The 16,221-nt window shown below is 44.1% G+C and overlaps 1 protein-coding gene across 2 annotated transcripts in view; it reads left to right on the plus strand.

Annotated features, from left to right (window-relative positions):
* ENTPD6 (ectonucleoside triphosphate diphosphohydrolase 6) overlaps positions 1 to 12,412 on the plus strand; it is a 97,724-nt gene extending 85,312 nt beyond the window's left edge. The window contains exons 12-14 of one of the 2 annotated variants that reach the window (XM_073627980.1): positions 5,815 to 5,871; positions 7,155 to 7,264; positions 9,170 to 12,412. In XM_073627980.1, the coding sequence (XP_073484081.1) occupies positions 5,815 to 5,871; positions 7,155 to 7,264; positions 9,170 to 9,256 (254 nt within the window). In that variant the 3' untranslated portion in view covers positions 9,257 to 12,412. The remainder of the gene's footprint in view (positions 1 to 5,814; positions 5,872 to 7,154; positions 7,265 to 9,169) is intronic. The other variant, XM_073627981.1, reaches the window with a different exon arrangement.
* The last annotated feature ends 3,809 nt before the right edge of the window (positions 12,413 to 16,221 follow it).

Below are 16,221 nucleotides of genomic sequence, written 5' to 3' on the forward strand. Positions count from 1 at the left end.
GAGTTCAGATTGTAGGAATACAACCACCGCCTCTACATCTGTGGCCGATGACCTCAGATTCCGACACTCAAAAGTGCCTGTTGGCAAGGAAACTAACCCAGTGTGAAATCCCCCTGTGAAACCTTCCACCAAAAATTTGCTCAACCATGGTGACGGATGGGAGACTAAACAAGCCTGTCACTTGGACTTGTTCTGTCTCAGTGTACAGGCCAACTTGGGGTGAGCCCTGAAACAACTGGTACAGATATGTAAAAGACGGCACCGGCTGTAATTGCATGAACCATGGTTGAAATTATTGTAGATTTGTGATTTGCCTAGAAAATGAATGGGCCGGCCCAATTTGTCACAAGGTGCCGGATGGCCTGGGGTCAGGAATGCAGTGCCTGAACCCCTGGACGTTCCTGGTAGCGGGGGGAGTTTCGAATTGGGGCACCAGTAAGCGGTGTGAGTGGATGATTGACAAGTAGCACAAACTGGTGACCTAAGCCCAGCAAAATGCCAGCAAAACAACTCAGTGTCTGTTACTCCACACCGTCACCACTTGGAACTGAGCAAAACAGGCAGCAGCCTTGGCCAAAAATGAGTAATGATGATTATAGAAATTTGACCCCCCCCCATACTTTTGTCCTACCTAACTCTACCACTGTGTAAAGGTAATGGTCCAGCTCCTCCCTTCTGAGTGGACTCACCGAGCAAATGACGTATCTGTATAAGCTAAAGGCCAGGACAAACTCCAGGATAGAAAGTTTGCAGTGAGCCTATGATCCCTGGTCTTAACCACCACTGAAACATCGCCGCAAGCGTATGACCTATTATCATGGGCAGCTATCAATAGTGATGCTAAATTAACATCTTTGCCCCCCAGTATGTCCTTCTTGATGTTAACAGGAATAAAATGAGCCGGGGTAATGGGAACGGGGCATGGTACCAAGGGGGTCCCGGGATCTGCAGAAGTCCCTGGAGTGGCAGATAGTCCTGACACTGGGCTCGGCTGAGCCTCCAACACCTCCACCCTTGCACGCAATTCTTGGCAGGAAGAGGCCAGGGAACTCAGGGTAGTCCGAAGTGTAACTTGCTGAAGCACAGGGGAACAGTAGCCTGAACAGCTCAGCCCTGCACGCTGAAGCCGGGTATGAAATACCCCTGCGCTGCAGTTCAACCATGAGTCTAGGGACGGTCCAGGTTTTCAAGGAGGAGGGTGTGCTACCATGTTCCGAGCCCCTAGCCGGAGAAGGGGGGGGGATGGATGCAAAGTCCTCGATGTCCGCAGCCTGTCTCATGCCTGCATAAAACCGAGAACAACATCGTAAGCCGAGAAAAATCATCAACTGTATCCATCACTTACCTTAGACCAACCTGGCTGCCCCCCCCCCCCCTTTTTTTTTTTTTTTTTTTTTTTACGTGAAATGACGAAGGCACCTTTAAACAAGACTGAAATGTGTCAGCCTTGTGAATTTACCAGGCAGAGTTACCTGAGGCGTAATCGGGCAAATTAATAACGAGAACTCAAGCCTTTCAAACCTAAAAACGTGTCAGGCTACTGGTGTGAGTAGAAATGATCGTAGCGTGAGCCATGTGAGAACAGATGAAGAGACTTGCCACCATTCAAGCCAATTAAAAATGACCATCTCAATCTGTACATACCTATAAGCGTGATAGGTAGTGCTGCAGTGGTAGCGCTATGACCTAATAGTGAAAATGTGACGCTAAGAAGAATGTGAAAACAGAAATTAACGTGGGAACCAAATGCCAGGAAGTGTGTGTAGACCCTAACCAGTCCGCTTTGTGACACCCCTGAAACCTAGTGGCCTCTCAACGAAAACTCAAGCCCGAGGAAGCTGAATGTGCTCAGCCACAAGAGCACATTGAGGAGCGAAATGTGGCTACGTAAGAACTAATCATAAGCAGCGTGGAACGGATGAGGAGACTTGCCACTGTACAAGCCAATTAAAAACGACCATCTCAATCCGTTCGGCACCCATAGATGTGATGGGTGAAATTGGAGTGGTGTATGGCTGAGAGACCCAAGGTGTAAGAAATGATATGTACCGTGAAATGGTAAAACAGAAAACCAACCTGGAATGAACTGATCCGGGAAGAAAAAAACAAAACAAAAAACTCTGAAAATATGTTGAATCGTAAATAAAACCACTATGGAAAGAAAACAAAACACGAAGCTACCATTTCGAAACCACACGTATGAACCAACGAGTTGGGTTTGAGAAAAGAACCCAACCACCCCTGAAAATCCGTCTTAAGGAAAATAACCGATACATACCTGAAAAAGCGGCTGAAAACTGCAAAAAAACACACGAGTCTTGTTGATATGTAGAAAACCAACTCTGGAAAAGGGACATAAACATACAAAACTACCACTCCGTATAAATGCATGCGACAAGTATGTGACTAATCAAAGACCAGGACTCCTCTACACTATGTATGCATTGGAGACGTGCGTGCTTATACCCCCAGTCTTGGAACTGGGGTGCCCTGCTGGCCGTACTGAAAGTAAATCAAGCTGAACCCACGAACCGTGAAAGCAGCAGGAGTGAGACTTGGTGTCTAATGGGACCTGAAACAAAGCAAAAAATGTGAGACACATCCCCCCTAAAATTTGTGACACCCCTCAGCGGCAGTAGCAGCAGAGGCCCCCCTCCGTACAGCCCCAGCCGAACTGACCGGCATCTGTTCTGTGGCAACACTTCCCCAACCAAGAAACCCACACAAAACAGCCCGCCCTACCCCCCCCCCCCCTTTTTTTTTTTTTTTTTTATCGGATGCACCTGCCGACACCCCAGGGAAACAAGTGATACCTACCTGAGTGGAACCAGCAGTGCCTACCCAAGTGTGCTGTGGAAGCAAAATTCCTTCCAGTTTAATATGGAAACAGTACCTGTGATAGTGATGAAAATGGTGCCGCCCATAAGCCCAAAGTATGACGGTATGGACATAGGTGCTAACATAAACAGCAGTAGAAATGACATAGATGTTTGAAAACAAAACCGTGGTAGAAATTACATAAATGACCGGTATGTAGTAGGAACCATACCCGTATGAAATCTGTTTGCTCTGAGCCTTACATAACTCTGTACCCAGCGGATGGAGAAATGGATATGTGCAATGGTATGCGGTGTATGCAGGCAAGTTCTTGGCCATTTGAGCTCCCAGTCAGTCAAGCAGCTGCCACACTCCCAATGAAATACCCAGACAAGGTGTAGCCTAGGTGACTGAAAAGGCAGAGAAATGTCAAGGTGATGGTGTTGCAGCACCAGGAGTGTTAAATGCTGGAAGTGGCACAGGTGATAACCTTCCTAGCAAAAGCAAAGAAACCCATCGAACCATGAACTGGAGGGAGGAACACCCCCCCTTTTTCCTATCATTTGTGTGAACTGCTGTATGTCCATGTACTCTTCAACCCTCCTAAAGAAAACATGACATTCAGAGATTTACAAACCAGCACACTTAAAAGCAGGATGTGAAGCAACCAAACAGCCTTCCGAATCCCCCCCCAACCCCCTTCAGACAGTGCCAGTGCTGGACCCCGGGCTTGCCCACTGAGTTAAACGCGCCGCAAGAACCGGAGGGAAGGACGTCCCAACAACCCCCCCCCCCTTACCTGCCCTATAACGCACACAGCCTGAGTTCAGAGAGCGAGGATGCCGCTGCCTTATACGAGAGAAGGGAGAGTGGGAAGAACCGACCGCATGATCTTCCCCGTAGATCCGAACACCGGAAGTGATGTCAGAAAGTCGCCCGGAAATGATGCTCATACGTGAGCCACCGTCGACTGGGAAGGAGGGACAGAGGGGAGGCTTTATGCAGCCCGACTCCTCCCACAAACACACGGGCTGACCTGCGGTCAGCATTACACTTGCATATCTGCTACAATAGCACAGAAAATAGCCGCAGATCAGCGCTATATCTTTACAGATATTTAGCAGCAGGAGATTGAGCTGGGAGAAACTGCCTTCTCCCTACCTTTTGCCCAGCTGAACAGGGAGGAGAGGTAGCAGGTAGGTTCTCTGTGAATTCCTGGACAGAAACTTGCCAAAGGGAGCAGGCATTAGGCAATTGTGGTGTTCACCTCTTGTTTGAGGGAGAGAGAAGTTTTACACAATGAGCTGCTATAGCTGGCAATGTGCAATATGCTCCTAATCTATCCAAAACCAAACTTATCAATTTTCTTTCCCCACGTGCCCCCCTCCCTTGATCACTCTATCAAAATCGATGGCACAACTTTAAACCCATCCCCGCATGCCAAGGTCCCAGGTGTGATCCTGGACTCTGAACTCTCCTTTAGGCCTGATTCACACCTATGCATTTTTAGTGCTTTTTGCATTTTGCAGATTTGCACTACAGAATGTGTTCCATAGGAAACCATGTTGAATGGACTGTAGTGCAAATCTGCAAAATGCAAAAAGCACTAAAAATGCATAGGTGTGAATCAGGCCTTAAGCCCTACGTCCAATCACTGTCCAAATCTTGCCGCCTCAACCCCCGCAACCTCTCCAAAATACGCCCCTTTCTAACCAATGACACAACAAAGCTCTTAATTCACTCCCTGGTCATATCTCACCTCGACTACTGCAACTCTCTCATTGGCTTACCTCTACATAGTCTATCCCCCCTTCAATCTATCATGAATGCTGCTGCCAGACTCATCCAGGTTACCAACCGCTCTGTGTCTGCTACCCCTCTGTCAATCCCTCCAATGGCTTCCACTCACCCAACAAATTAAATTCAAAATACTGACAACTACTTACAAAGCCATCCACAACTTGGCCCCCAGCTACATCACTAGCTTAGTCTCAAAATACCAACCTAATCGTTCTTTTCGTCCCTCTCAAGACATCCTGCTCTCTAGGTCCCTCGTCCCCTCCTCCCATGCTCGCCTCCAGGACTTGTCCAGAGCCTCTCCAATCCTATGGAACTCGTTACCCCAATCTGTCCGTCTATCTCCTACTCTTTTAGCTTTTAGACGAAAACCCTGAAAACCCTCCTCTTCAGAGAAGCCTATCCTACCCACGCCTAAGAACCATATGTCTATTTTCTCCATCGGCTCACCCCCCACAGTTATTACCTTTTTGTATCACTTGACCCTCCCTTCTAGATTGTAGGCTCTTAATGAGCAGGGCCCTCTGAGTCCTCCTGTATTGAATTGTATTCTAATTGTACTGTCTGCCCTCATGTTGTAAAGCGCTGTGGAAACTGTTGGCGCTATATAAATCCTGTATAATAAAGTACCTGTTTCTTAGGGGCACTGTATGCACAAATATATTGTGCCAGTGCACCATGTATAGTTTAAATGGTGCAGTATCTGGCTTTCTGTGTTTCTCTATAACCACGTGGTAAGCAATCATTCTTGGGCTGCAGCAAAACTCGTCTTGATTCCTATTGAACTAGGCTTGGATAGTTATTTAAAGGGTTAAATCACCTGAACTAACACAATCGCCCCAATCTAAGCCCACCCATGTCAAATCTGTATATGATCAGACTCTGTGTAATTTCATGGCACCATCATGTCAAAGCAAAGAGGGGGGGGGGGCATCCATTACTTCCAGTGTCCTAGTAAGCATCCATGGGGTTCCCATCCTTTTTTATGACCTTACTTGAAACATTTTAATAATAGGAATCCCACTTCAGTGCCAGATTTAACCAGAAGGTGACACTGCGATCTAAATCTGTGACTGGAGACCTCTGTACCAAGAAAACCCAAAACCTACATGAAGGAGTCATGAATTGACAGGATCTTTACTTTTTTTTTTTTTCCCCTCACTTTGATTTTCTTTGTAACATGACTTTCCTTTGTCCCAGATCCGGAGATTGGCGGCTTTGTAAAGGTTAAAGATTTTGAGCTGGCAGCTCAAAAAGGTAAGATGGTTTTGAAATAAAAATGGCTCCTGTGTGTGTCAACAATAAGATCATTATAGCAGGGAAAGAAGCAGTTCCTAGGATTTGAACTTTAAATTGTTGGATTGTCCAGATTCATTTAAATCGTGTTACTTCTACTGAAGGGACATGGAGTCATTTCAAAAAGAATACTTAATGCTGAACTGGGGATCAAAAACATTTATCCTTGCAATGAGTCTCCTTCCCCACTTTAAGGGGGTTACTTGGATGATGAATAAGGTGATAGATATACTTGCCTTATTTTTGGCCTCCACCTATTTGTGCAACTGGTCTCTGAAAGCCTCTTCCCTTTGCTGCAGGACTGGTTGCAGCTGGCTGATGTCACCCCATACAATGCAGGACTGGTGGTCATGCATTGTAAGGAAGGACAGCAGAGCTGTGACCAGTTGGGCAGAGAGGGGAAGAGGCTTCCAGGGACCAGCTGCATGAAGAGGTCTGCAAGAGTGAGGAATATTTAAATATACCTTAGACTGCTTTCACACTGAGGCGCTTTACAGGCGCTAAAACGCTAAACATAGCGCCTGTAAAGAGCCTCTCCTGTCTCTCCAGTGAAAGTCCTAGGGCTTTCACACTAAAGCGATGTGCTTGCAGAACAGTAAAAAGAGTCCTGCAAGCAGCATCTTTGCAGCACTGTATGAGCGGTGTATACACCGCTCCTAAAGCGCCCCTGCCCATTGAAATCAATGGGGCAGTTGCGCTTTTCAGGCGGTTTTAACCCTTTTTCGGCCACTAGTGGGGGTTAAAAGCGCCCCGCTAGTGGCTGAATAGCATCAGTAAAAATAGCGGCGCTTTACCGCCAACGCCTCAGTGTGAAAGCACCCTTATACCTTATTCACCATTGCCCTAAGGAAACTGGCACAGAACAATCTATGAATGTGCTCCCTGTTGCCCAAGAGCAGGGCTGTAAAGTCCTTGCTGGCTCTGTGCAAACACACAAGCCGAGAAACCAGCATGATGGAGTTTATTTAATAGAGCTAGCCAAACAAAATGAGGGATGGTGAGAAATCCTATAGTGTATTCTGCACGTAAGGTAAGATCTGTCATGTGTAATTATAATGAGCAGCCTGTCCGAGTAGCTGAGAAATGCCTGCAAGGCAGGGTAACCTTCACTGCTATGTAGTGTTTTGTAATCACTTCTCTCTCTCTCTCTCTCTCTCTCTCTCTCTCTCTCTCTCTCTCTCTCTCTCTCTCTCTCTCTCTCTCTCTCTCTCTCTCTCTCTCTCTCTCTCTCTCTCTTTTCATAGAGTGTACAAATATAGAAAAATCAGGGAACCGTCCATTTATCTGTATGGATTTGTGCTATATTACTCATCTTCTACAAGATTTGGGATTTCCTAAAGAAAAACGGCTAAAGGTAGCTACTATATTAATACTTCTAAAAAAGCTGAGCGAGTCATGTGGGGTTTTTTTTCTGCATTTAGTCTTATATCACTAAAGGAAAATTAGAGACTAAACTTTTGTTAGAGGATCTTCACCCTAATAACAACAAATCTAAAAGTCATTAGCTACCAACACTGTAGCTGCTGACTTTTAATAACAGGACACTTACCTATCCAATGATCTAGCACTATCCTGCCTATGCTAGTTCTTTACCTGTCTTAGTCATCTTTAGCACGGGAAGCCAGTTGTGACCCCTTGTGGCTTCATACCGCGTATGTGCTTTGTGACTGGTCCCACAGTATTCTAGGACCTGTGACATGTCCCAAGTGTTTGGGGGCAAAGAAAGGAGGGGGGGGCGCGGCGGCAAACTTCCACTTTGATCGCCTAGACCAGTGTTTCTCAACTCCAGTCCTCAAGGCACACCAACAGGTCATGTTTTCAGGATTTCCCTCAGATAAAATGGCTGTGGTAATTACTAAGGCAATGAAACTGATCAAATCACCTGTGCAAAATAGTGGAAATCCTGAAAACATGACCTGTTGGTGCGCCTTGAGGACTGGAGTTGAGAAACACTGGCCTAGACCACATGTGATGAACACCTGCGAGCCATATCTGGACCTCCGGGCCTTTGTATATGGCCCTCACACCTCTCCTGCAGCGCCCCCACCTTGTCTCTGCAGTCGGCAGCAGAGAGGACAGAACTCCTCTGCCAGACCCTGCACTTCTTAGAGAGACTTGACTCTCCCCTTTTGAGTGAAGTTCTGCTTTAATGCTTTTTTTCTACAACAATGTAGGTGCTCAAACGAAGGAAAAAAAAAAAACTAAATAAATATTAGTGCATCAATTTCATATCATGTGCTGTCTGTGTCACATAATGCATCATCAATAAAATAAGTAATAAAAAATGTGCTCCAACTTAAAGTGCATCAATTTTAGGTGACAGTGCCTTTCCATATCTAGGAAAGTCCATCCATGCATATTAGTCCATAGATTAAAATGTAACAAGGAGAACAGATGCCAGTTCTGTGAATTTCTTTTTGTCTCTTTCCAACACCCAACCCCCTCTGTGCAAAAAAAAATGCAGATCTCCTCAACCTCTTATTTTATGAAGTGGGTCAATCGTGCTTGTAAATTTCATAAGCAACTCTTTTTTCCATGGATATTCAAAGTTTCCCTCAATTTTATTTAAGAAGCAGAAAGACAAAAATATTCCCCATTGCATAAATACCATTTATTTACAATTACACAAGGGTCTGTCTCCTTGCTTTCATGTTGTATCACTTCTCATACAAATGTGCTGGTGGTGGTGTACTTAGCAGCCCTCAGCCCTGGTTCACAATGATTCGCTGCGTTTCCCCGCATCGCACTGCATAGCAATCGCAAGACGCCCATGCAATCTGCTGTGGGTGCCCATGTTAGATTAACGACACCCCAAAACAGATCGAAAAATGCAGTGCAATTGCCAGAAGCGCATGGCATGGATGTTCACACCATGCGATTCAGGTGCAGCAAAAAGGTCCTGCACCATTTTGGTGTGGATGCGATTTGAGCCATACAAAATGTATGGCACAAATTCCACCGCACACATCACACGTGATGTGCACAGGAATGCTATGCGATTCCTGTGCAAATCACGTGTCTGTAACGCACAAGTGTGAACCCAGGCTCAAGGAACAAAATATCGAAAGGTCATTGCTGGTTTTCACATACATTTTAATTACAGTCCTGTTGCTTTTCTAACATGACAGGTACCCAGTGAGCAGAGTTTTCTCTGTTCATGATTACAGCAGGGGGGGGCTGAGTGACATGCTATTCAGCATAAAGCAAAGTGTTGCCTGTTTTGACTTGCCTGTTAATTTTAAAACCTTCATTTCCACAGCTTGTTAAGAAAATAAATAATGTAGAAACCAGCTGGGCCCTAGGAGCAACTTTTTACTACATGAATCGGATGCAGGGTAACGCATAGCGTCATACAGCAGAGACTGTGAAGAGGACTTTCTGGCAAAAACTTGACTTCTGTTTTCTCATGTGGATTTGAGATTTAACCATAAATTATTTCACATTTAATTGGTAATGGCTTCTAATGTCTTCATTTCTTTGATGTTTATTTAAGATGAAACTCCACCTATAACACTTTTACACTTTTTCTGGTTGAGAAGTACAGATACCTTGTTCCTGTAATCAGTCTTTATGGGTTTGATTGACACTGGTGGGATATCTCTCCCCTACATTTGATGTGACACTCAGTGCTTGGCTATGAGCTGGACTTTTGGTTCCTCTATCTGAAATGCATTCACTCTGTATTTCAATTGAATTACCGCTGGATGGGATCTTAAATCTGGCGTCACCATCCTAATAGATTTTCCATATCTAATGGGATTGAATTTCTAAGAGTAACCAGTTCCGCTCACAGCCATAGCCCAGGTGCCAGGACCGGGTCACGGACAACTGTAAAAACTCAGGCATTGAATCCTACTCCACTCTGTCCTAAAGTAAAGATGTATTGGGTTGAATATTCCCTTATGTTCTTTGACAGTCCCTTTTTAGTATGAACTGTTTGACAATACTAATCATTGAGAAGCCTCAGCTCTTCTTGATTTGATAACTCAAACAATGTTGCACTGTTGAGAATGAACTGTGAATTCTTTTTTCTTCTTTTTGCACATGTACACAGTGTTTTGCTTCCTTTCATCAGCTTGCCTTACTCTATTTTTATTCCTGTTCTTTATGTAGTGGACTCATATGCCCCTAATGTAGATATCCCTACACTGGAACAATACATAGCCCCATAAATAGCACCCACAAGGTTGTAGTTATGTATGCAGGCTTACTTTGAATATGAGTAACCCTTTCACACCATATAGCATTCAGGATGTGAACAGTAAGTGGGAAATTTGTTTTATGCTTGAGGATATCCCTTTAAAATTGATATGCTAGACACAGGTTCAGAGAGAAAACGGAAGGCTGCTATTGCTGGACTTTTCTGTTGGCTTGCCTAATGGCTTTAATTTTTTGAGCATCTGACTCTGCATAAATGCACAGAGTGGGAGTAGGTTTTGCTTTGACTTTTTGCAGCTTCCCACTGCACATATTGCAAGCAGTGCTGCACTGCATGTGAATGGTCCCATAGTGTCCTGGGACCTGTGATTTGCTCAAACTTCCAGTGGAATTGCCCAGGTGATCCAAGTGGAAGCAGGTACCTACTAAAACAACTGTTAGAGGACATAAAGCAGAACTTCCCTTTTTAGGGTGACGTTCTGCTTCAGCTTTCATGTGCATCATTCCCAGGCCCGTCCGATCAAAGGGCTTTAGACTTTGAACCTGGAATAAGACTGGGAAAAGATGTAAGCAATAGAGGTGAGCACGGTTATTGCCGCACTGGTGGGGATAGCCTGCTGGGCTCCTGAGGACTCTGTTTAATTGTGACTGCTTTTAAAAAAAAAAAATGGTGTGTGACTTTAGTTTTCCCTTAGGCCCCTTTCACAGAGGCATTCCAATTATGTCCGCCGGTCAGTTTTTCAGGAGTATCTGATCGGCAAGTCCATGCAGCCCTTTGGACAGACGGATGTAAAGTGACTGTTTACACGCACCTACCTCTAGGTCTGGAAAAAAGACCGCATCCTTTTCTGTGTTTTGCTGGCCAGATAGGAGGTAGCCGGATGTAAACAGACAATGAAGGCTGTTTACACCCGGCCCCCTATAGAGCAAGCATGGGCCCGCACAGATGTGTAAAAAAAAAAAAAAAAAAAATTCACATCCGTCCTGTTTGGATCCAATTCAGCAGGGGATCCATTAGCAGATCCCCTGCTGAAGACTCTGCTGCATGTGAAAGGAGCCTTATGGTCCAGCAACTGTAGTCCCCGACGTGTTAGTGAGTGATTTAACCCCCAGGCATCCACCAAAAAACAAATATGTTTAAATGTGGATTGACTTATTTTTATGGGACTTTTTTGTTGACTTTCTTTCATTTTTCTCACAATCTGATTTCGACTTGGTGTCTTTCTGTTCACCTCCTACCTCATGCAGTTTCTAAGTATCTTTGGAGATTAAACGCCTAATTTATTATTATGTTGCATAGTTTGTGTCTTGGGATAGCAGTCTAGGAGAAGCATTACACACTGCATCCTCTCCTCACAATCTGAAAGTGCAATTGAGGTTTAAAATAGAAGCATAATTAGCAGTAGGTTACATAATATGCCTTATGTAGAAAATATAACAAAATTGGAGCTAACTTCTAAAATTTGCAGCTGGCAAAGAATGGTTTTGAAAGTTTTCTATTGATGTCATGTTTAGCGTTTTTTTGTTTTTGTTTTTTTTTTAGTGCTTGTGGTTTCCTGAATTTTACTTTAAAACAGACTTATGATATCCCTATTTCGTTTAAAACTAAGCCTCTATCAGACGGGTGTACATCTGTGCGAAGGGCCATCTTTACCTTCACAGGTATACCTTGCATCCATATGGAGACCATCCTTTTTATGTCTGTTGGGATGCAGTCACTGCACAACACAACGGCTGGCCCCAATATGACAGCTGAGCTGGTGTGTATCACTGAACGCAGACAGTGTGCATTCGGAGACACACACCAGCTTCCAAATTGGGACCAGCAGCTGCGTCCCAGTAGACATGAATGAGACTACCTGCAAGGGCACACTTGTGCATCCCATGCGGGAAAAGACTGCCCTTCGCACTGAGGTATGTCAATGTAAATAAGGCCTAACCATATAGAATAGAGAGCTGTAAAGTATTCATAATGCAGAAATTCTCCCTTCCAGTGCAGATCACTTGAACGAATGTCCGTCTTCCTTCATGTGATCACAGCTGAAGGGAAGTAATATTCTCCTATGCTATATGAAGGATCAAGCCTTAGAAATCAGCAGCCACTTCACTTGCCATCTTAATCCACTTTATCATAGACTTGCCCTTTTAATTTTCTGTCATGGTTGGTAGTCTGACGTTTAGTTGAAATAGCAGGCAAAATTCACTGCTTGACAGATTGATTAAAATCTTGCTTGTACAGAGATATTTACTTTGTATACATGTGTTCTAACTTATGGGCTTGTTTTAATGAAGCTGAATTTTGTAGATATTTAAGTGTTCTATTTAATAAAAAAGTATTTTAATATCTTTATTGTACTTGATTTTTATATAGATACACAAAGAATGATTGATCCCATCCCTGCAGGTCACATCAGATACATAATTTAGGAGGATAAAATAGTCCTCCCCTAGTTCAGAAAGAAAAGGCGATGGTAACAGCATTCAAAATGGGACTGTAGAAAAGACTAGTTAACCCGTACTGGATGTTTTCCCACCTTCTGACTGGCTATCAACCATAGTGTGTGTGGTGTGCTTTCTATCAGAGGGGTATATAACGTAAAAGTGAAGTTTACTTTAAAATAAATAAATGCATGTAAAAAAAATGCTCCCCCCCCCCCCCCCCCCCCCCTCCAGGAGCATGCAAATTGTACCTGCAATCAGCAGAGCATAGGTACAATCAATGTCAGGCTGCTGCAGACTCTGTGTAGCTGTCTGCTCGTACCTTCTGTATGGGCAGACAGTTACTGAATTGCAAAAAAAAAAAATCAATGGACTACACGAGCACTCATCACCAGCTCCGTTCATTTAGAACTAAAAGCAGTGCCAGATTGTACTTTTAGTTCATTCATTCCCAGAACTCTGAATGAATGCTGCAGCTGTGTGGAGGGGCCCATACGTTTTTTTAAATTGTGACAGCAGGAGCTGGGAGAGGATCCCCTACCCACTGTCACAGTGGTGGGGGGGTGCAGAAAGATGTTCTTTGGTAATGGGTTACACTTTTTAATTATAGGTGTAACCTGTTACCAAAGGTGAACTTATCTTTTAACTAATTATTCCTTTTAGGGTCCAGTTACACGTTTGTTTGTTGTTTTTTTTTTTTTTTTTTTTGCATTTTCAAAATGCTAAATGCAGAATGCATTAAAACATCTGTTAAATGTGCAAGTGTTAACAGGCCCTCAAAGCCATACATAGATGGCAGTTGAACCTTAAAGTGGGAATTACTCCCATGTATTTTTTTTTCTATAGGTAATGTAAACATGCACCGTTTAGGAGATATTTATTTACTTACTTTAGATGTAGCTGGTGACTTACATACCTGTGCCGTTCCTTCAGAAGCGTGCCGTAAACAGTGACCATTGGCTAAGCCATTCATATTGCCAAAGCCTGCAAACTCTGAAAGACCGGGTGAAGATGGAAGTATCTTCTGCGTTGACAGCGCACCGCTGGAGGGCTTTGCATATTATCACTTAAACTGCCTGGGGCCCAATTTTATTTTTTATGCGGTTTACTACCGCTTTACAGCCTAGTACACACTGATCTGATCACAGACTTTTTCCAGTCATGCCCCGACCGGCTAGAGTACACACGAGTCACATGTCAGCCGGTTTCTACTGGCTGGCCAATGCCACCTGACATTTTCCCGTGTGTACTAGGCTTAAACCGCCAAAAAAAAAAAATATTAAAAGCCAGCAGCTACAAATACTGCAGCTGCTGACTTTAATAAATGGCCACTTACCTGTCCCAGGGTCCAGCGGTGTCGGCAGGCGACGCCGAGAACCCGCTCGGTTCTCAGCAGCTGCCGCCGCCATCCTAGGTGAGGGAATCAGGAAGTGAAGCGTTGCAGCTTCACTTCCCGGTTCCCTACTGCGCATGTCGCACTGCGCATCGTAACTGGTCCCCGCTATCTCCTGGGAGCTGTGTGTTTCCCAGGCAGGAGACAGCGCGGAGGGACAGGAAGAGGCATAGACTCCCATGGGAGTCTATGCCGGAAGTGGGTGCAAATACCTGTCTTAGACAGGTATCTGCACCCCCCTAAAAGGTGCCAAATGTGACACCAGAGGGGGGGAGGGTTCCGAAAAGCGGAAGTTCCATTTTTGTGTGGAACTCCGCTTTAAGTTGGCCATACACTGTTAGCTGCCAGCAGGATGAATGGAAAAACAAAGTGGATGGAGGAATCCCCCACTGGGACATTGTATTCTGACAGCAGGACCCATTGCTGTCAGAATACAGTGATTAGAGCCTGTAGCCACTGATTGACAAACCTTTTCCAGCATCTCCCTCCAAGAGAAGTTAATCAAATTCTGTGGGAAAGCCAGTCAGTCTGAACCAGTCAAATTTCAAATCAGTGCATGGTCATCTTTAGGAGGGGGATCCCAAATTGTTGAACTCCAACAGTGAATAGCAGTTCATGGGGAAACCTCCAGACTTAACTAGTCACCTTATTTGTCTGATATCTGCTTCAGTGGAATGTATTCTGAATTTCATATGATGTACCCAAGTTATGGCAAAGCAGCAGTGTACAAAATAAGCCAACCTTATATGGTACAAAACAACCCTTTCACAATTCCTTCAGGTAAACCTATAACAATTAATTGTGCCACCTACCTAAAGACTTATAATTGTTTTCAAGCATATGACAATCCTTCCTGGTTGAACAATGCTGCTTTCAGTCTCAATTACTACCCCAGCCTGCTTATAGAACGACAAATAAATATCACCACACTACTAATTAATTGTCTGATGGAAATGCAGTGTAGCAGAACACAAGAACAAAATTTCTACTCTTGCATAGGTAAACTACTTTAAGATACATACTGTCATGCACCATAAATAAAACCGGTAGAGCAACAAACTACTTCCAACAAGAACAAAAAAAAAAAAAAGCTGGAGATCAACAAAGTTGTCTACTAGTGAAGGCCAAAGCCTAGGACACACGATGCTGCAGGTCAAGCTAAAGGTTAACAGCTAAAGGTTGAAGCACCCTTAAGCCTTGACTAAGTTAATAATATGAAGGATGTACTTAATAGGTAAAAATTTCTTAAGAGATATACTTGAATATGACAGCAGTCTAAATAGGGAAGAAATCATAAGCTAAAAAAAAAAGGGTGAAGAAATCTGCAGAACCTACATGGGGGGGGGGGGGGGGGGGGGGGGGGGGGGGGGGGGGGGGGGGTAGATGGCATACATGAACATCAGGAACAAACAACAGATATGACATCCTCCGATTCTGACCAAAGGTGTGTCAGAAGTGTGAAATCTTGATTATAGCTTGTCAGACCATTTATTAAATACTTGATTCTAGAAAACTGCATACAGCAATGGATAAAAAAAATTCTCCCCATAGCAGCTAGGAATAGGAACAACCAGCCTGGTTCAAGGTAAGAAAAGCATCTATTCTTTAGCAATTAGGACCCACAAAGGCCTCAAGATTTCCACTGAAGGAAACTCTACAACCAGGTAACAGTGTCCTGTTTTGATGACTTTTACAATTTAGTACATAATTTTTTCCTTGTAAGGAATAAGGGACTAAAAAACACATCTATTGCGCTTAGGCTGTTATAAAGCCCTAAATAAATAGCAGCTGACACAATACTGTTGGAGACCATAAACAATGGTACGTGGTAGAGGTGCAGCGCTGTACTAAATGTCCAATATGAATGATCAGTTCATGGGTATCAAAGTGATGTTCCTAAACCATTGTGATGATAGATGGAAGCCGTCACCAACACCCAATCCCACTGTCTCGTACCCGAAGGCAGTGATGGCGAACCTTGGCACCCCAGATGTTTTGGAACTACATTTCCCATGATGCTCATGCGCTCTGCAATGTAGCTGAGCATTATGAGAAATGTAGTTCCAAAACATCTGGGGTGCCAAGGTTCGCCATCACTGCCCTAAGGTAAAAACAATTAAGCAGTAGGTAACATCTCATGGTAATCTGCAGTCATCAGCTACAAGAATATCACTTCCTCCTGAGCAGAAATAGACTTGCACCAAAAGGCAGGTAATGGATGCAGATTTCATTATGTGATACAGCAACAGCCCACACAAATGCCAATAGGAATTTCCACAATAATGATACTCTGATCCAAAGATCCTAAAAAGGAAGCACGC

This window comes from Aquarana catesbeiana, linkage group LG04 (assembly GCF_042186555.1).
Source record: "Aquarana catesbeiana isolate 2022-GZ linkage group LG04, ASM4218655v1, whole genome shotgun sequence".
NCBI lineage: Eukaryota > Metazoa > Chordata > Amphibia > Anura > Ranidae > Aquarana > Aquarana catesbeiana.